At 56.3% G+C, this 19503-nt stretch overlaps 1 protein-coding gene across 1 annotated transcript in view; it reads left to right on the top strand.

Moving 5' to 3' along the window:
• The first annotated feature begins 13679 nt into the window (after positions 1–13679).
• LOC130026617 (polypeptide N-acetylgalactosaminyltransferase 12-like) overlaps positions 13680–19503 on the top strand; it is a 57149-nt gene continuing 51325 nt past the window's right edge. Inside the window, exons 1-4 of the mRNA XM_056117453.1 lie at positions 13680–13738; positions 15614–15783; positions 16856–17036; positions 18640–18825. Coding sequence (XP_055973428.1) covers positions 13680–13738; positions 15614–15783; positions 16856–17036; positions 18640–18825 — 596 coding nt within the window. The remainder of the gene's footprint in view (positions 13739–15613; positions 15784–16855; positions 17037–18639; positions 18826–19503) is intronic.

The raw sequence follows: 19503 nt of genomic DNA on the forward strand, positions 1-19503 counted from the left end.
CAAGGGGGCAGAAAGGTCCCCCAACACTAGACCGCAGGGATCAGTGGGACAAAAATGTCTCCTACCTCTAGGCACCAGGGATGTTGGGAGCAGAAATTTAAACTGGGCCACACTCCAACCTCAGTCATGATAGCTTCAAAAGCCAAACAAGGGCTTGAGGTGGGAGCTCTCCCTCCCCAGTACACAGCCCCGTTTCTGCATATGGCAGCCCTGAAGCTAACGGGAGCTGGAAACATCGAGCAACCAGTTCTAGACACTCTTTGGGGGCTGGTTGGGCACTAATGAATTGAGGAGAAGAGAGAGGAAGGAGGCATGCTGGGTCACTCTCTGACAGTCACTGTCCTATTTCCAAGCTTGTTTCAATAAATGGATCCATCCCAGGCCGTGTGGGTATGTGTCTTGGGCGAGGTGGGTCCTGCCGGCAGTTGGCAGTTGCTTCTAGATTGTGGGTGGCCCTTGCCATGAGATTCACCATGTCTAGAGCCTGTCACCTGCATGCCCCTGAAAAGGGTCAAACAGAATTCTTACTCACCTGTAATTCCGTCTTTTACCTACCCTGTCAAAATCATATTCCTCTACCCCAATCTTGTCTTTCTTCCCTCTTCCTTCCCGCCCTTCTCCTCTCCCTCTCCTCCTTCCTGCCCCCTCCCTTCTCTCCTCCTCTGCCCCTTCCCATTGAGGAATGGGGCTATGGGACTATGAGGCTCTGCGGCTACACAAAGCAATTGCAGACGTTCCCCCATGGCAGGGATACTGCGTACTAGGAGTGGCGAGGTGACCCAAACAGAACAACATTGAGACACGTACTCTGCATGTAAAAAAGTTACACAGCCTCCAAGGAGGCTCAGATAGAGCAGAGAGCACCAAATAAAGGGTGTTGGGAGGATCCTCCCAGGTTGGGAGAAGCATGCTGAAAGTAGACTATAGACCAAGCATGATTGCCACTCAGTGCCTCTCTTGCAAACCACAGCACCCAAAAGGAGAAAGAGAACTAGGGGGAATGCCCTTCCACAGAGGCAGGGTGGGGAGGGGGGATGGGGGGGTGGGAGGGATGCTGGGACCCGTGGTGGTGGAGGATGGGCGCTGGTGGAGGTATGGTTACTTGATCGTTGTGTGACTGAATACCAAGCAGAAAAATTTGTAAGTCTATAACTGTACCACATGGTGTTTCACTAATAAAAAAATTTAAAAAAATACTTGGATAAAAAAGTTACACAGCCGCCAACACATCCATATATGCAGAAACAAACTCAAAACATGAAATAAAAACCCAATCAAAAAATAAATCCAAAGAAATAAATTTCAATTTTTAATATGAAATATAGAGATCGTGGGGTCTCACCATGTTTCGCGCTTGTCCCTATCCCTCCCCGAGCGCGCCCCTCTTAGCCTTTCCAGAGGGTTCAGGGCTTCTTTCTTATGGTCTTTATCCGGATGCCACGCAGCTTGGAAACTGCTCCTGAACTGTTCAGTGGTTCTGAGCAAGAGATTTAATCCACTGCTTCTTGCAAGTCAGAGGATGGGGTCCCATCCGATAGGCAGAAAGGCTGGGGTCGCGAACGTTAGAGTGGGTTTTCACACCAAAATCTAGAGTCGCAAAAGTTAGACGTGGATTTTCACATAATCCCAGGGACTGTGCCATCTGGGCAATTGGTAGCCACTGGGGCCCTTTGTTAGTCATCAGTGTCACCGCTGAATGGGGACCTGGAGGTAGATAGTTTGTTTACCTCTGTGGCACAGCGAGAGATCAGAGCCCCCTGCCTCAGAGACAGGTATGCCCAGACCTCTGCCAATGGCCCTACCCTGGGTCAGGGCACCTAGAGCCTGGTGGCCTTTCTCAGGCACTAAGAGGATCAACCTCAATGCCTCTGGAGCCCTACTGCTGATTTGAGAGGGCTTCTTTTAGGTTATTTGTTTTTCTTTTTTTCACTTCTAAATGCTCATTCTTCCAGGAGGTCTGGTGCCCAGCCTCAACCAAGAGCTGGAGCAGAGCCTCTGAGGCTCTCTTTCAGTCCTCTTGGCTTCTGACACTAGGACCGAATCATCTACAGACTTCAGGATGGTGCATTCCAGGGCTCCAACAAGGATTTCCTTAAGTCCAGAGCCAGGGTCTTCCTGAAGAAGGTGGCCAAGTTTTTGAATCCTTGGGCAATGGGTCCACACTAACTGAGGATTCCTCCTGTCTCTGGATCCTTTGGCCCAAAGGCAAACGGAGGTCTGCTTCCTGGAACAATTTCCAAAGGGAGAAACACATCTTTTGAGGTTCAAGCCTGTCAATCATTGGGCACTAGAGGAAAACAGACTCAAGAGAGTGGAAGGGCTGGGTACCACAAGGTGACCAGCAGGAGCGACCACACTGACTCGACGCAGGTCATGACTTCTCAACTGAGGCCAATGGGTTGCTCCCAGTTGAGCTGCACCCCACCACTATTCCTGCCTCCCACACCTGCGCAGTATCTTTCCCTATCCCTAGCCACACCTCACGAGTTACCTGACATTGAGGCTATCTCTGGAGGCTCACTCCTAGCATGAGTTTACCAGTAGAGGGGCATGATACTGCCATTAGAGGGCGCCTGGAGAGGGTATTTTCCAAAGGGGGAATACACAGTGTCAAGGTGGACATTTATTTGTGCTTCTAGCTCTGTCGGAAGCTCTAAATCCAATAAGATACTAAAGTGGGGAACAGGGAGAACCTTGTTTTCCATATGGAACCCCCAGCATCTGCTGAGACCATGGATTCTCGGGCCCAGCAAAAGCAGGGAAGGGCTGCACCTCCGATACCTTCATCGAGCTCTGCTTCCTATGTTGCCCTGTCTTGGAGGTCATGGGGCGACCGTTTCCACGAGGCTTTTCTTGGAAGTGTAGGTACCAAGTTACCCTGCCTTCCCTGCCTGCCTGGGGACTCCCTGTGACTCTGTCAGACTATCCAGGTGGTCCTGGTGTCAGTAGACATTTCTGGAAGCTACCCAACTTTGAATGTCTGCCACTCCCATTCACAGAGGGTCACAGCTTGTCTGCTGTCATATTGGCACTTTGTTCTCTCCTGCAGTTTGGCATGGCCCTCTGGGCCAATGATCTGGGGCCTGCCTTCTGCCCCTCCCCATCCTCCACCCCTGAGTCCTGCTCCTGCTCCAGCTCCCCTCTTTCTCCCTGCCCCTTGTCTGCCCTGCCAGTTCTCGCCTCCTCTAGACCAAGGGCACACTGAAGGTTCTGGGGTCTGACCTTAACCTCTCCACTGGGGTAGTGCTGTCTCCACTGGAGGTGCTGGGGCCTGGCCTTAACAACTCTATTGGGGTAGTGCTGTCTCCACTGGACGAGTGGCAGTGCCACCCAGTTGCCATGCTCTCTGCCAACTCCTCCTGTGCATCAGGTGCCACTGCTTGGGTGTTGCTCTTTTTCCTTTTGGTCTTGTCTTGCTTTCTCCCCTGCTTGGTAGTGAGTTTTGTTGTTTCACAAATGAGAATTGCAGCACTAATATAATCTTGAGTTTTCAACGACTATGAACACATACGTACTTTGCCAAAATTTCTGCTTAAAGCTAACTAAAAACCAAGCAGCAGGGACTGGAGTGATAGCACAGTGAGTAGGGTGTTTGTCTTGCACGGGGCTGACCTGGATTTGATTCCCAGAATCCCATATGGTTTCCTGAGTACCACCAGGAGTAATTCCTGAGTGCATGAGCCAGGAGTAACCCATGTGCATCGCTGGGTGTGACCCATAAAGGGAAAGAAAAAGCACATTTTGGCAAGTGGGAGAACATGATGAGATAATAGTGCTAATGGAATGAACAGCTCCAAAGTCTGAACACCGCACAAGGCGAGAGATCAGTTTTACAGCAGATCTGATGGGCGACGGGGTATTACCGAGCAGCTGACCGGAGAGTATGGAACAAGAAATGACCAAGCTTTCTTGGTGCAGATAAGGATCTGGAGCATATGAATAACGTAGGAAAATTTGGGGGATTTTCCCAGGTTTCTAAGTTGAACAGTGTGACAGACCACCTCTGGAACATCCCGGGTGATTTCCGTGGCTGTCTCGTCTCTCCCAGACCCTGTGCCTCATGGCAGCTCCTGCTCTCCAGGATAGCCTGTCTGAAGTTAGCCTGCAGGAAATGTGGGCAGAGGTCCCCTCTCCTCTTCAGCAGGGCTCAGGAGATCCTAGTATCAGGACTTGAACAGGGCTGGGCTGCATCAAGGCAAGCACCTTAAACCCTGCAATATCCCTGGGGCCCATTCTTGAAAAGTCTGAAAGTGCTTGGGAGTGGAAGCTTCGGGTTCCACGGGGCAATCTCCCTGGGCACTGTGCCGGACAGATGGGGGAGTGGGGCATCTTTAAGGGAGCCCAACTCTACAGGAAGGAGATTTAGGTGGGAAGCAGCTGAATGAAAAGTACTGCTTGGAGCAGGGTATTAGTACAGCAGGTAAAGTGACAGTCTTGCACACTGCTGACGTTGGATCAATGGGCCCCCCTAGGTCCACTAGGTATGGTCCCTGAACTAAGTCAGGAGTAAAGCCTGGGTGTGGTGCCAGCACCCAAAGAAAAGTGCTGCAAGCAGACAGGGCCGGCCTTTTCCCAGTGCCCTAAGGAAGGATTGCTCAAGTTCTTAGAGGCCATAAGAGGGATTTCCCTGCTAGTGGGAAGGGGTGAGGGAGGGAAAGGGGGTGACTGCACTGGCCCTCCACTTGTGACTCTGCCTGAGCAGTGACAGTCCACTTGGACATTCCACAGTGGCCTGACTCAGGCCAGGACTTGGCTGCTGCTTTGACACAAAAGTGTCCTGAAAATGTGTGTCAGGGTCCTCAGGAGGGAGAAGCCCCCAATGGGGGTCAGGAGGCAGGACACCCGGGGGGTCGGAACCAGGCTGACTCTGCCCCCGAGCCCTCCACCTCCCTTGGTTGGGTGAGAGCCTGGGGCTGCCCCGCAGTCTATCCAGTTTCAGTCAATCTAAGGACACTGAAGTGGAGGCAAACACAGTGGAGATCATAAAACCTGAGGAGCTGGAGGTGGTAACAGTCAAGAAGGACAAGCTGGTAGTGTGGGCAAGACTGTGCATCTGGAGGCAGAAATCTCCCCCAACACTGGGCACCGGGGATATGGGGGGCAGAAATGTCCCCCAGTAATAGACACTAGTGGTCTGGGAGGCAAAAACAGGCACCAAGCATTAGGCACCAGTGACATGGGGTGCAGAGGTTTCCCCTAACAATAGACAGCAGGGTTCCAGGGACAGAAATGTTCACAATTACTTGGCACCAGGGATGAGCAGAGCTGAAATTTCCTCCAGAAAAAAACACTAGGGATGTTGGGGAAAATTGTTTTCCAATACTAGACACAAGAGCTCTGGGGGGAGAAATGTCCCACAACAGAGAACAGAGCTCAGATAGGAGACATGTCCTCCAACACTACACAATTAGAAGTCCCCAGAGCAGAAAGTAGAAATAGTTCAAAGAGTAGCAATAAGAAATGAACACCTCCCCACCCCCCACCTTAGACGATACCCCAGGAGAGAGGAGTGGAGAATGCCTCTCACCCCTGCTTTAGTACCTAAATGTTGAGATATTTCCGGTTTGTGGGCTGTCCTTGCATGGTCCAGGGCATTTTCCACTTTTTTGAGTTAAAATTCTGTCCAGAAGGCCAGAGAGAAATCTCAGGAGACTCAGTACAGGCTTGGGATGCATGAGGTCAAGAACGTTCCCTGGCACCACAGGGTCTCCTGATCACAAAGGCTGGAGCAAATAGAGATCCCCACAAACCCCAAACCTCTCAGGTATGTACACAGGCCATGAGGGTCAATGAAGCAGTACTTGGAAGGATCTCAGTGCTTAGAGGAAACACTCATTCAGAGCATCCGATTTTCAAAACAGCACTTGGGTACAACCATATACCCCTACTTGACCCAGGGAAAACGAGGCCACACTCAAACCTTTGGTTCATGGGCTACAGACCAAGCAAAAGTCTGAGCCGAGAGCTCCCCCTCCTCCAGTGCACTTTTTCTATTCTGGAAAAGGAAGTCCTGAAAAGGATGGAGGCTGGAACAGTCAGCAACTGAGTTCTAGGCACTACCTGGGACAGTTTAGGGGATCATGAATTGGTGGCAGAGGAGAGAGAGGGGAGAGGGCTGAATCAGTCTCCCTGACAGCCACTGTCCTGTTTCCAAGATTGTTTCTACAAATGGATGCATCCCAGCCTGTGTGGGTGTGTGGCATTGGGTGGGGCGGGTCCTGCCAGGGAACGGCTCATGCTTCTTGATGAAGCATGAGCTGTCCTGTGGGGATCTCACCATGGATCAGAACCTGACATGACATGCCCATGCCATGGGGCCTATTCCGTGTACACCCCCTCTGCAGTGCCCACCGGGAAGAGCCCCTACCTTGCCCCCAATGCTTCCTGGGTGCTAGGCCCCTTAGTGGCCATATCATGCCTCAGGAAAAGAACCTGCAAACCTCCAGGTATTTCCCAAACGTCTCAAGGACTGGATGGACTTTCTCTGCCCAGAGCTCACCCCAGTGTGGAACCCTTCACTGCCCACAGGGTCCCCAGACAGCACAAGCCCACAGTGACACTATGCCCCACCATCAGAGATGGATTTGATTCTCAGACCATTGAAAGTGAGAGGGGGAGATGTCAGAGCTACAGGAGACAGCCGCAGACCACTGGGGCCTGAATGTGCTCAGGGCAGGGAGAACAGGGGCACTCTGGGGTGCCATAGTGGGCACGGGCGATATGGGGGAGTTGGGGTTCCTTTCAGGCTGCAGGACTCGTGAGGGCAGTGTGGCCAGGCTGAGTGGCCCTAGTTGGGAGTGTGTGTATTGAGAGGGATTTCCAGAACAGGCCGGGAGCAACATGAGAGAAGCGTCCAGCTTCCCCAAGGCCAAGTCTGGTGTCCAGCTCCCAATAGAATGGACTGAGTCTCAGAGAAAGGGGCAGAGCTGGGATAGGGAGGTTCTGTGGGGTCCTTAAGAGCCCTCCAGGGCTCAGAAAGGGAAGTCTCTGTGCAACATGGGGAACTGGTCAGGGACTGACTGGGTCTGCGGGCTCAAAAGCCCCACAAAGTGGCTGTTGCGAGTCTGGGAAGAAGCAGAGACAGGACAGAGAGAACGTGGACACCGGATAAGGCGGGAGTATGAACTCTGCGGGCCTGAGGAGAGGAGAGAGGAAGGGCAGGGAGGGCAGGGGATCCAAGGAGAGAAAGGAGAGGGGCCTGGGAAGTGAGGGGCGGTGGGGACAGCCACCAGGACAGCCCCTCTGCCAGGCTCGCTGGGCTCCCACAGCAGCAGCCAGGCCAGACCTAGGGGTGCTCAGGGGCGAATCCTGGCAGCTGCACCCCATCCTGGGCAGGGGGGGACGTGGTCTCTGGGAATGAGAACGTCGTGGACTGAGCTACGGGAGACCGAAAAGGTCAGTGCTCCTGGCCCACCATGGGGCCCACAGAGTTCCAAGCCACCATCGTCGGTAGGGGGCAGTGCCCGAGGGTCCGGCTGGGGGTGGGGAGGCCCGTCAGGCCCACCAGGGCAGAGGCTGGTGCAGCCTTCACTGTGAGGTTACCCCTGGAGCTCTAGATTTCTCCCTGGCCAATGGGGTTGCAGCCCCGAGGCCACACCCCCATTCCTGCCTATAAAAAAAGCCTGTGGCCCTGACCCTCGGGGCACCATTTATCAAGGATGCTTGAGGGAGAAGTGGCCCCATCACACCTTCCCCCTGTTGACCCTTCGAGGGGTCATCTAGGGGTCACCTCCAGATGGTGACCATTCTACGGGTCATCTATGGGTCACCTCTAGGGGTCATCTCTAGGGGAACGTTGGAAATTGGCAGAGCGCAACGGACGGTAAGAAAAGGCCCTGCGTTGGTCCTGCACTGGTCAGTGTATGGCCCCGAGGCCACAGGATCAAGCACGGGCCCATTTCCAGCAAGTCTTCCGGCAGTTTTGTCCCCAGCAGCCTCTGTCCTCGTCAGGGTCTCCCGGGACTCTGGGATGGGAGTCCCCAGAGAGCCCCTCTCCAGGACCTGTCCGTTCCTGTCCCCAGAATAGGACCGCCTGGGCTCCTGCTGTCCAAAGACCTGAGTGGCTGGACACTGGTCCACCCAGCTCAGGAAACAATGGGGGTGGGAGCTCAGGGCAGCACTGAGGAGCTGGGGAGTCAAAGCAGGGTCCCCGACTCCCAGACCCCTCATCACAGACCCTCCTGGCAGTGGGTCTAACTGTGCGAAAACACCCCTCCCCTCTTGTTTGGGACAGAAAGAGCTGAAAGAACATAATTTTAAAACATCAAGTGTATCTTATAAAGGCGGAAGATTGCTTGGCAGAGCGTCATCCTTTAGGGGAGAGTGATATGGGCTGGTGCACAGTACCAGGAGCTTGAAGCCTGTGATGTCCGAGGAGGGCAAGTCGGGGAGGACTGACTTCGAGTTTCCAGGGAGGGGCCCTGTGAATGGGGCACTGTGACAGGGGAGACAGGCTGGGAGCAGGAGCTGGGCGAGTCTCCCCGTCCCTCCGCACCTGTGTCCTGCTCTGCGGGCAGCCAGAGGAAATGGGGTCAGCTGTCCACTCCCCAGAATTTTACGACCATGAAAATGCAGAGAGCTCTAGGGCCGGGACATAGAACGCTTGTTTCTAGTTGTCCCTCGTGTCCCTGCCAGCACTGCCAGGAGGGCTCCAGTGGGTCCAAACCAGGAAAGAATCTACTTAGCAAGGGGCCCGGAGCAGCAGATGGCGGTGAGAAATGAGCAGCCCCCGAGATGAGCAGGAGGAACCAAGAGTCAGGGCTGTGGACCATGAAGTTTGGGTGGGGTTGAAGGTCTGGGGTCCTTGACTGTCTGCTTCCTCTCAGGTTTACCGGCCTCTGGGTGCCCTTGAAACAGCCAGATCGTTGACAACATTTCCAAGGACAAGTGGAGGCAGGAGGTTCCAGGAACAACGGGTGAACCCGGAGAACATCTGCGGATGCGAGTGGGGGCTGAGGGGACTGAGCTGGGGTGAGAGAAGCGGGCACAGTGCCGCCTGGAGTCTGAGGGCTGTGGGGTGGCCGGCCGGGAGCCCGGCCAGGCTCAAGTTGTGTCTCTGTAACAGTGGAAGGGGTCTGGGTAACATTCCCCAGTCTTGGAGCTGAGCGAGTCTCCTATCATCTCCAATTATCACCTATCATTCCAACTTGTCTTCACTGTGAGCCCACGAAAAGTTGCCGAACACGAAGAGTTTTGAGAGAGGGTGCAGGGGTTTGCTGGCCATCAGCTCCCCTCCACCCTGGGGTATTCTTGGGGCATAACCATTCAGTCTTCTGGGCTGTGACTTTCCTGGTCTCTGAAATGGGCTGGTGAGACCCCCTGTGAGGCCAAGAGCCTGCCTTGGGTGATGGCAGGAAGGACAGGTGAGAATGCCCTAACTGAGGGCTGTGGTGGCACTGACTGGCCCACACTACACGGAGGGGTCTGGAGTTGGCAGTTGCCAGGTAGGAGTCAGGGTTCGAGGCAGAGGAAGACCCAACTCCTAGGCTCTGGGACAAAGACCCCATGGGGGCCTGTGGCTGAGGGTCTGAGCCCTGCATCTCCTGGCTGGGAAGTAGTCGGCCCTCCTGCCTGTCCTCACAGACACTGTCCTACCTCCCACAGATGTCGGTGCATGACGAAAAGGTGCAGTGCCAGTGGCTTCCCGGGGGAATTTTCTGCTGGTACCTGGAAATGCACATAGCTGCCGACAAGAGCACCTGGATGCCCGCAGTCACCTGGGCTCCAAGGAGGAGCAGCTGTACCAGCGGATGCTGCGGCAAAAACAGCCCATAGACCAGCTGCTGCAGGTGCCACCAAGGCAGCAGGCCCTGAGGAGGCCACCATCAGGGAGCTGAGGGAGACCAGGTGAGAGAGGGGCCATGGGCTCTGGGGCAGGAAGGCCCTAGACCTGCCTCCTCAGCTAGTGCCTTCACCCCAGGTGCTCTTCTGTGGGACTCAGCAGCAGAAACAGCAGCTGCAGAACCTGGTGAAAGGGAAAGGAGACCCGGAAAAGGGTGAGTGACAGGGAGAAGCCCCTGTGGGTCAGAGGGCGGGGCTACTGGGGAGGGGAGCCAGGCGGCCCCACCCCCAGCCCCCCACCTCCCTTGCTTGGTTGAGACCCTAATGCTGCCCCACATCCCATCCAGTCCAAAGGGATTGGCGTGGAGACGAACAACACACAGGTGCTCCTGGACACAAAACGTGAGGAGCTGGAGGCCACAGAGGAGGACGCGCAGGGGGCCAGGCAGGAGGAGTGCCAGAGTCCAGGAGCTGGAGGAGTCAGTCAAGTCCCAGGGGGCAGGGACCATGGCCTGTGTGAGATCCAGAGACGCTCCTGTTGCTGTCCTTAAGGAAGAGGAGTCCACCCACATCGGACCCAGGTCCTGTAACGACCCGCCAAAAATCCAGAAAACGCAGCTGGTCAGCAAGAACTGCACTGGCAGCCTGACACCCCGCTGACACCTCGATTTTACTGCACCGACGCACGCTGCCACTCTCACCCAATTGATCTAGCCCAGACCCGTCCTCCCCACGCCACCCGAGTTCTGCCTTCCGCCTTGGCCCTTTGCTCTTCTCCCTCCACTAGAACCACGGATATCCCTCACTGCAAGAGCAGGGATCAGGGCAAAGGCACAACTATTCTCCATCTCAAGAAACGGGAGATCAGGGGGACAGTAAAGTCTCCATCCACTAGACCCCGAGATGTGGGGTAAGAAATGTCCCCATCCCAAGGCACCCCAGGGATCAGGGGGCACAGTTTCCCCCTCCACTAGACCCCAGGAAATGGGGGTGCCAGAGATGGCCCCCCACCACTAGACGCCAGGGATCAGGTGGGGGGGCAGAGATTCTGCCCCCACTAGAGGGCAAGGATCAAGGGGGGGGCAGAGATGCCCCCCACCACTAGACGCCAGGGATCGGGGGAGGCCAGAGATTTCCCCCCCACACTAGAGGGCAAGGATCAAGGGGGGGCCAGATATGCCCCCCCACTAGATTCCAGGGATCGGGGGGGGCCAGAGATTCCCCCCCCACTAGAGGGCAAGGATCAAGGGGGGGCCAGAGATGCCCCCCCACCACTAGACGCCATGGATCGGGGGGGCCAGAGATGCCCCCCCACCACTAGACGCCAGGGGTGGGGGGGCCAGTGATGCCTCCCCACCACTAGACACCAGGGATCGGGGGGTCCAGAGATGCCCCCCCCACTAGACGCCAGGGATGGGGGGGCAAGTGATGCCTCCCCACCACTAGACGCCAGGGATCGGGGGGGGGGCAGTGATGGCTCCACACCACTAGATGCCAGGGATTGTGGGGACCAGAGATGCCCCCCCAACCACTAGATGCCAGGGATGGGGGGGTCAGAGATGTCCCCCCACCACTAGACACGAGGGATTGGGGGGGCCAGATTTGCCCCCCCAACCACTAGACGCCAGGGATCGGGGGGGCCAGAGATGCCTCCCCCCACCACTAGAGCTATTGATCGAGGGGAGCCAGACATGCTCCCCACCTCTAGACGCCATTGATCAGGGGGGCAGATATGCCCCCCACCACTAGACGCCAGGGATCAGTGGGGCCAGAGATGCTCCCCCAATCACTAGACGCCAGGGATGGGGGAGCAGAGATCCCTCCCCCTACCAGTAGACGCCATTGATCGAGGGGGGGGCCAGAGATGCCCCCCACCACTAGACGCCAGGATCGGGGGGTGCCGATGTGTCCCCTTACACTAGACCCCAGGTATTAGAGGGGCCGAGATGTCCCCCTCCACAAGGTCAGAGGGATCAGGATGGCAGTTATATCCCGCCAGCACTAGCAAACAATGATTTGGAGGTCAGAAGTTACAACTCAGCTCTCCCCTCCCCATTGTGGGGTCCTGTTTCTGCGCACGACAGCCCTGAAGCTTGGGCACTGGTTCCATACAGTGACCGGATTCTACACACTCTTTGGGGCTGTTTGGGGACTTTGTATTGCTGGCTGAGAAGAGGGGAAGGAGGAAGGCGGGCTTTCTCCCTGACTGCCACTGTCTGATTTTCACGATTGTTACAATAAATGGATCTATCCCAGGCCTGTGTGGGTGTGTGTGTCACTGGGTGGGGCAGGTCTGGCCAGTAGTTGACAGTTGCTTCTAGATTGTGGGAAGCCTTGGCCATGTCACCATGCCAAGACGCTTCACCTGCCTGCCCCTGTCAATGACCCCAGGAGAGTCCACCCCAAGGGTTGAAGGTCTCAATCACGGATGCATCCCCAGGAGGGAGGGCAGGATGCAGCACCCAGAGCCCTGCCTTCCACTGCAGCACCTCCAAGGCCTCCCCTGCCCCTGGTGCCTGTTTCCCCATTCCCCTCTGCAGTGGCACCAGGGACAGACCCCACTTTGCCCCCTAGTGGCCACATCAAGTTTCTCAGGATGAGAACTTGAAAGTGCTCCTGCAGCAGGTGGGTCCAAGGTGCTGTCCCCTCAGCCAGGGTCCCTCTCCATGGCACCTGCCCTGGCAGGAAGACAGTGTGTTATCAGTGGAGCATGATGGGGCCGTGGATGAAACATGTTTCTAGTGTCCCCGAGTCTGTACAGAGCTGATCCAGGAGAATAGCGCCTCACTTCTGTGTGGACCATCAGGTTCCCTAATACAAGTCCCACTGCCACCATCACAGCACGGTCAGACCCCATGAAATAGAGAACCAGACCCTGACTCCTCTTTGTTCCTGCACGCCTGAACCTGGTGGGACAGCCTTGGCTGAGTGACACTCTACTGGTGACAAGAATTGTGTCCAGATCCATGTGTCAGACCAGATGGCAAAGCCTCAGAAGGAAGAGCCATCCTGTTCCAGTCATTTCCAGGAATTTGGTCAGCCATGCCCCTTCCTGACAGTCACATTTCTACTGGGAGTCACACTCCTGGTAAGGCAGCCCAGGGCAGGCACAGGCAGCTCCTGGTTTACCCCCTCGGTGCCCAGTTCATAGCCCTGCCCCTCTACCTGCACCATGGGCCTGGGGTCGCCCATTCACTCTCACGGTTCTGCACACCTCACACATGTCCTGCACACCCTCTCGCAGCCTCTATGGGGCTCTGGGCTTAGCTCCCCGTGTCCTGCCTCTGGGTCCCTGGGCTCTGGAAACACCAAGTCAGGTTTGCCTTGAGGTTTGGGGAGCTGAGAGACTGTGGGGATCAGAGGCTCTCCCCTATCCACGCTTGCCGGTGGGGAGACCTGTTCTCCCATTGAATGACTGTCTTGGGAGTTTTTCCTCTTAGAATCTGACAGAGTCTCACCCAGACACAGGTGGCACCCAAGAGTTTGCCAGAAGCATCCCAGTGTATTCCATGTGTGCAGGCTCTATCCAGCTACCCCCAAACGGGCATTAGCAGGTCAGAGCATAATTATGTAGGTTGTTAACAGGCTACCTCGATTCTGCAGTAACAACTTTCATCTAACATACATTGGTGCCTACTGCTTTCAGGTGCTCCCACAGGGATGACTCCAGTTTCTAAGCTCCATTGTTTGAGCGTTCCCGTGAGCCTCTTCCATTCCTGCTCGGGCAAACTGCTCTCACTCTCTTCCTCGGTGAGAGATTTGGGAACCCCGTCCGGGTCATACAGAGGGACAGAGACATATAAATAAAGTTAAGGAAATAGGAGTAGCTTACTGGGGGGCTCCCGGGCGGACTCTCCGAACCTCAGGTGAGGCAATGGTACACCCGCGCCCTGGGTTAGATGAAGGGGCCTTTGGAGTTGTCTTGGTCTGTTCCTAGTCATCTCTTCGTGGGTCAATGGTAAGGATCCTGGAATGAAGCTGGTGGCTTCCTGTCACCAGGTGGGCGATATGTCTTGTCTTCCTCACCTGGAACAAGGTGATCTCTGACTCCAGGAATGTTGCTGTCCACTCAGCCGGTTGCCATTTGGTTCTGGTCACCATTTTGTCAGAGCAAACCTCACATTGGATTCTTGTCAAATTTGGTGATTCCTGACTCATCCATCGTGTCCACCTCCTAGACTGGGTGTCTCAGAGGTCCTGCCTAGTTTTTCGCTTCTGCCTCTTGTTGCCTACTTGGTTCCCTCCCCTTAGGCTTGGCAGACAGAATCATGGGCTACAGACCAAGCAAAAGTCTGAGCCGAGAGCTCCCCCTCCTCCAGTGCATTTTTTCTATTCTGGGAAAGGAAGTCCTGAAAAGGATGGAGGCTGGAACAGTCAGCAACTGAGTTCTAGGCACTACCTGGGACGGTTTAGGGGATCATGAATTGGTGGCAGAGGAGAGAGAGGGTAGAGGGCTGAATCAGTCTCCCTGACAGCCACTGTCCTGTTTCCAAGATTGTTTCTACAAATGGATGCATCCCAGCCTGTGTGGGTGTGTGGCATTGGGTGGGGCGGGTCCTGCCAGGGAACGGCTCATGCTTCTTGATGAAGCATGAGCTGTCCTGTGGGGGTCTCACCATGGATCAGAACATGGCATGACATGCCCATGGTGCCTGTTGCGTCTACACCCCCGCTGCAGTGTCCACCGGGAAGAGCCCCAACCTTGCCCCCAATGCTTCGTGGGTGCCAGGCCCCCTAGTGGCCAGATCATGCCTCAGGTAAAGGACCTGCAAGCCTCCAGGTATTTCCCAAACCTCTCAAGGACTGGATGGAATTTCTCTGCCCAGAGCCTCACCCCAGAATGGAACCCTTCACTGCCCACAGGCTCCCCAGACAGCACAAGCCCACAGTGACCCTGTGCCCCACCATCAGAGATGGATTTGATTCTCAGCCAGGCATACGTGTTCCCGAACCTCCTCTCCCCACAAGGTTGCCCCGTGGTGTCCACCAGTGTCCCTAGCATTCTTGTGCCCCAGCCCCAAGCCTCGCATGAGTCAAACGTGTCTGTGAGGAGACTTGGGGCGTGGGAGGAGGGGATGAGTGGAGGGTACATGAGTTTGTGGTATGCAGGAACGGGAGACGGTCGGAGGGAGTGGACACCCCAGACAGGTGTTCTCCACACAGGGATTTTTCCAAGTGGTTCTGGAAGGAGGGCAGGGAGAGTGCCAGGCAGAGGAGGAGAGAGCTGAGTAGAAGCTGGGCAGTGCGGTTGAAGTGGGAGTGGACAGAGGTGAAACCTGCACAGCCTGAGGATGGAACCGTCTTCCTGTCTTTGGAGCCAGCCTAGGTTTTGGGTGGCAAAACTGTGAACGTTGCTGCCCAGCTTAAATACACAACCTCAGAGCAGGGAGAGAGCTCAGAGTCAGGGGACCGTGTGAAAAGACCCAAGTGCCTCCTTGGACACTGCCTGCCTCCTGGGCACCATCAAGTTTGGCTCTGGGGGATCCCATCCCGGCCCAGGGATGGCCCTGTAGCATTGGATCTGAGCCAGGTTCATCATTGGGCAATCTGGCCCTGGAGGCCATGTCAACAGTACGACTTATAGGGAGACCCAGCCTGCCCTTACCAGAGTGACTTCAGGCTTTTTGGGTGTCGTTGTACAACCTTTCTTGGGAGCTACCGAGGCTTCCAGGAGGCTCCAGGGCAAAGCATTTCTAGAAGATGCGACCAAATTCTATGGCAGGTCTCAACCATGATTGACGTTCCCTTCAGAGGTCCTTCGAAGCACCGTGCCAGGCCTGGGATGCCCCTGTGCAGGGTGTTCCCCGTCCCTGAGGCTGTGTTGCTTCTGCAGGTGCAGAGAGCAGAAGTACAATTATGAAAGTCTGCCAACGACGTCCGTGATCATCGCGTTTTATAACGAAGCTTGGTCAACCCTAATTCGCAACGTTTACTGTGTCCTTGAGACGTCCCCAGACATCCTGCTGGAGGAGGTCATCCTGGTGGATGATTTCAGCGATAGAGGTACCTGGCCTCCCCTCTACCCTGCCCTGGCCTCCCCTCTTCCCTGCCCTGACCTCCCCTCCCCCCACCCCGCCCTCCCTTGACCCCCATCCTCCCCTCCCCTGCTCTTGCCTCTGAGCTCTGTCTGGTTCTCGCTGTGGACGGGTTCTGATTGAAAGCTGTGCTGGGCTGTTCTCTGTGAGGCTCTAGATAACAGTGATTTACAGGAGATAACAGGGAACGTCTCCGTGCAGTTGGGGTATGGCTGTAGAGGGCAGGTGTGGGAGCAGGTGTGGGGGACAGGTGTGGGGGATAGGTATGGGCTATAGGCATGGGGGAACAGGTGTAGAGGGCAGGTGTTGGGGGGTGGGTGTGAGAGAGAGGTCTTGGGGACAGAGGTGGGGGAGAGGTGTTGGGGGCCAACTGTGAGGGAGGGTGTGAGGGCAGGTGTGGAGGCAGGTGTGGGGGCCAGGGGTGGGGGCAGGGGTGAACACTCGCCTTCTTTGGGGTGCTGTGCTCCCTGGGCTGCCCCAGCCTGGCCCCTCCCCTCTCTCTCTCACTCCCACCTGTCCTGCAGGGTGTCCAGGGGACTTGGGGAGCACCTAGTAGGGGTCTCACCTCCCACCCTGCAGAAGAATAGTCACCTGGCCACACCTGGCTGCAGGGGACGCTCAGGACTGTAGTCTCGCTTGTTTGTTCTGGGGCCTGCTGGGCGGTTCTCCGGGCTTGCTCCTGGCACTGTGCTCAGGGCTCACTCCTGGTGTGCTCAGAGGACCAGGTGGGGCGTTGGGATCACACATCTTAACCTGGGGGACTGATGTCTTTGGGGTGGTGGCCATGTACTCGGCTGGAAATCGTGGGAAGAGTATTCGGGGTCATTTAGCGTTGCCCATGACAGAGTGCAGGGCAGGTGAGCGTGAGGCGATGCCGATAGAGCCAGCTGGGCACCAAGTCCTGACAGTCCTGAGACCTGGGCGTCTGGGTCCAAGGGGGGCACGTGGGAACGTTGCTGGTGGTTCTAGATTTCTCCATCCCAGCCTTCCCTTGCCCGGGCAGGGCGGGAGTGAGCCAGCTGCCCCATTCTCCTCCCCAGAGCACCTGAAGGAGCGCCTGGAAGCCCACCTGCCCAAGGTGCACCTCATCCGCGCCACCAAGAGGGAGGGCCTGGTGCGCGCCCGGTTACTCAGGGCTTCGGGGGCCAAGGGCGACATCCTCACCTTCCTGGACTGCCACTGCGAGTGCCACGAGGGCTGGCTGGAGCCGCTGCTGCAGAGGTGCGTGGGCGGTGCCCAGTGGGAACACGGGAGACCAAGCTCCGTGGGCCTCGGGCTCGGCCTGGGTGCCCCGTCCCCCAGTCTCAGGCCACGGCTCCATCCCTGGTCACATGATCAGGGACCCTGGGCTGGGAGCCTTCGAGGGCATCAGGCGCTGCTGTACCCACGGCTTACTTGTGCAGGGGAGTTGCTTTTACTGCCGCTGGTCAGGTGCCTGAGTCGAAAAGTGCTGCCATGGGCAGAGAGGCCAAGAACAGATTAGTGTGGATCTTATCAGATCACAGCCCTAGGCAGCACATTTTGGTCGTCTTTCCTTCATGCTGGGCTGACTTTCCCAGGTCATCCAGTACCTGTGTTGCCTGGGGCTCCTCAAGTCTGAAGGGACCCACAGAAATGGTGATTCACAGTAATTTCTCTTATGTATTTATTTATTATTTATTTTTTGCTTTTTTGGGTCGCACCCGGCAATGCACAGGGAGTCACTCCTGGCTCATGCACTCAGGAATTATTCCTGGTGGTGCTCAGGGTATTATATGGGATTCTGGGAATCAAACCCGGGTCAGCCGCGTGGAAGGCAAATGCCCTACCCACTGTGTTATGGCTCCAGCCCCTGCATTTTATTTTGGGGGGGGGTTATGTGTGTGTGAAGGGGCTTACCCGTGAGTGCTCAGGGCTTACTCTTGGCTCTGCTCAGGGATCACTCCTGGTGGTGTTCAGGGGACCACATGGGGTGCCGGGGATTGAACCAGGGCAGCCACCTGTCGGGCAGGCACCTTCCCTGGGGTCCTGTGTCTCTGGCCCCCACCTTCCTTAGCGTCACTAGGAAACCATGAGCAGAATCATGGACAGGAAGCAGATGGCCCTCGCCTGGGTTATTTTTATCTTCTTACCCCTGTAGTCTTAAACTATGCTTTTAAGTATCATTGTTTGAAAGGGTTTTAAATGCAGGGGGGAGGGGAACCACTCCAGGCTGCCCTTCCCCCAGACCCACCTTACTCCCTCCACTTCCTCCCTCCTGATGCTGCATCACTATTGTCAGCTACCCCCAGATTCCTCCGGGTGGGCTGTGCCCCCATGTGGCGTGGACAAGGATGCGGGGGGAGGGGTTCAGGGTCTGCGCAGCTGGCCTCTGGAGCACACGCACCCACTGTCTCCTCTCCCAGGCGTGGGTGTCCATCATCTGGCCCCCAGCCTCACCCTGCTGCTCTCTGCCCTCCCCATCTCTGTCCTCACCCACTCTGGCTCCCTTCATGGCTTCTTTCTCTTCCCCAGCTTCAAAGAGGGTCCCGGCAGCTGGACTCCCAGGGGCCCAGGCCAGTGCCAGGGGCTGAGAGCAGAGCCATCATCGTGTCTCGCTCTCCCTCAGAATCCCAGGCTGGAGGGTGGCATTGGGGACCGATGCCAGGCAGGGTCCAGAAGCAGGGGACCTGAGGGCACACACTGGCCCTGAGTGGAGTGGGAGCGAGCACGGCTTGGATGGGGGGCTGTTCCTGGTCACCCCGGTCCTGGCCACATCTGGGTGGTGTGCGTATGTGTGCGTGTGTGTGCGTGTGTGTGTGTGTGTGTGTGTGTGTGTGTGTGTGTGTGTGTGTGGTCACTGCAGGATCGGGGAGGAGGAACCGGCGGTGGTGTGCCCCGTGATCGACGTTATTGACTGGAACACTTTTGAGTACCTGGGCAACTCCGGAGAGCCTCAGATCGGTGGCTTTGACTGGCGGCTGGTGTTCATGTGGCACGTGGTCCCTGAGCGGGAGCGGAAGCGGATGCGGTCCCCCATCGTTGTCATCAGGTCAGGACTGGCTGGGAGCGTAACAACCCCCCCAACAACTGCAGCAGACGCCCGGGGGGAGGGCAGGGATGCTTCGCTGGGGCCCCACCTGGTTTTGTTCTAAAGCATCTGCTGATTATTTTTTTACTCTACACCCACCCCGCTCTAAGTGTGGGGTTCATATTCATTGGCCTATTTTGTTTATTTAAAAACAAAGGTGAGGGGGCTGGAGAGAGAGTTCAGTGGGTAGGGCGCTTGCCTTGCAGGAGTTTGCCCTGGGATCGATCCCCCAGGCACCCTGTTATGGTTTCCCGAGCACCCCCAGGAGTGATTCCTGAGTGCAGAGCCAGAAGTTGCCCCCGAGCATTGCCGGGTGTGGTCCCAAAGCCAAAGCCAAAACAAGATAAATAAAAATAGGGTGAAGTATGTATCCTAAAATGTACTGCTCTGACCGTTCTTAAATATATAACTTGGGAGACTCAAGCGCGCTTTTCCCTCGACCTCGCAGAATCTCTCCAACCGTCAGGCGGTGTGTGTCAACCCCAGCCCCTAACGGCTCCATGGCCTCTAACACACCCCCAGAAAAACTTTCCCCCTTCCAGACGCCTCACGCGAATGAGGCCACCACGCTTTGTCCCTTCGCGTTTGCCTTCTTGCCGGTCCGGAGATGTTTGCCTTGGGAACCCATAATTCTGCCTT

Source organism: Sorex fumeus, unplaced genomic scaffold (genome assembly GCF_029834395.1).
Source record: "Sorex fumeus unplaced genomic scaffold, SorFum_2.1 ptg000034l, whole genome shotgun sequence".
In the NCBI taxonomy this organism is placed as follows: domain Eukaryota; kingdom Metazoa; phylum Chordata; class Mammalia; order Eulipotyphla; family Soricidae; genus Sorex; species Sorex fumeus.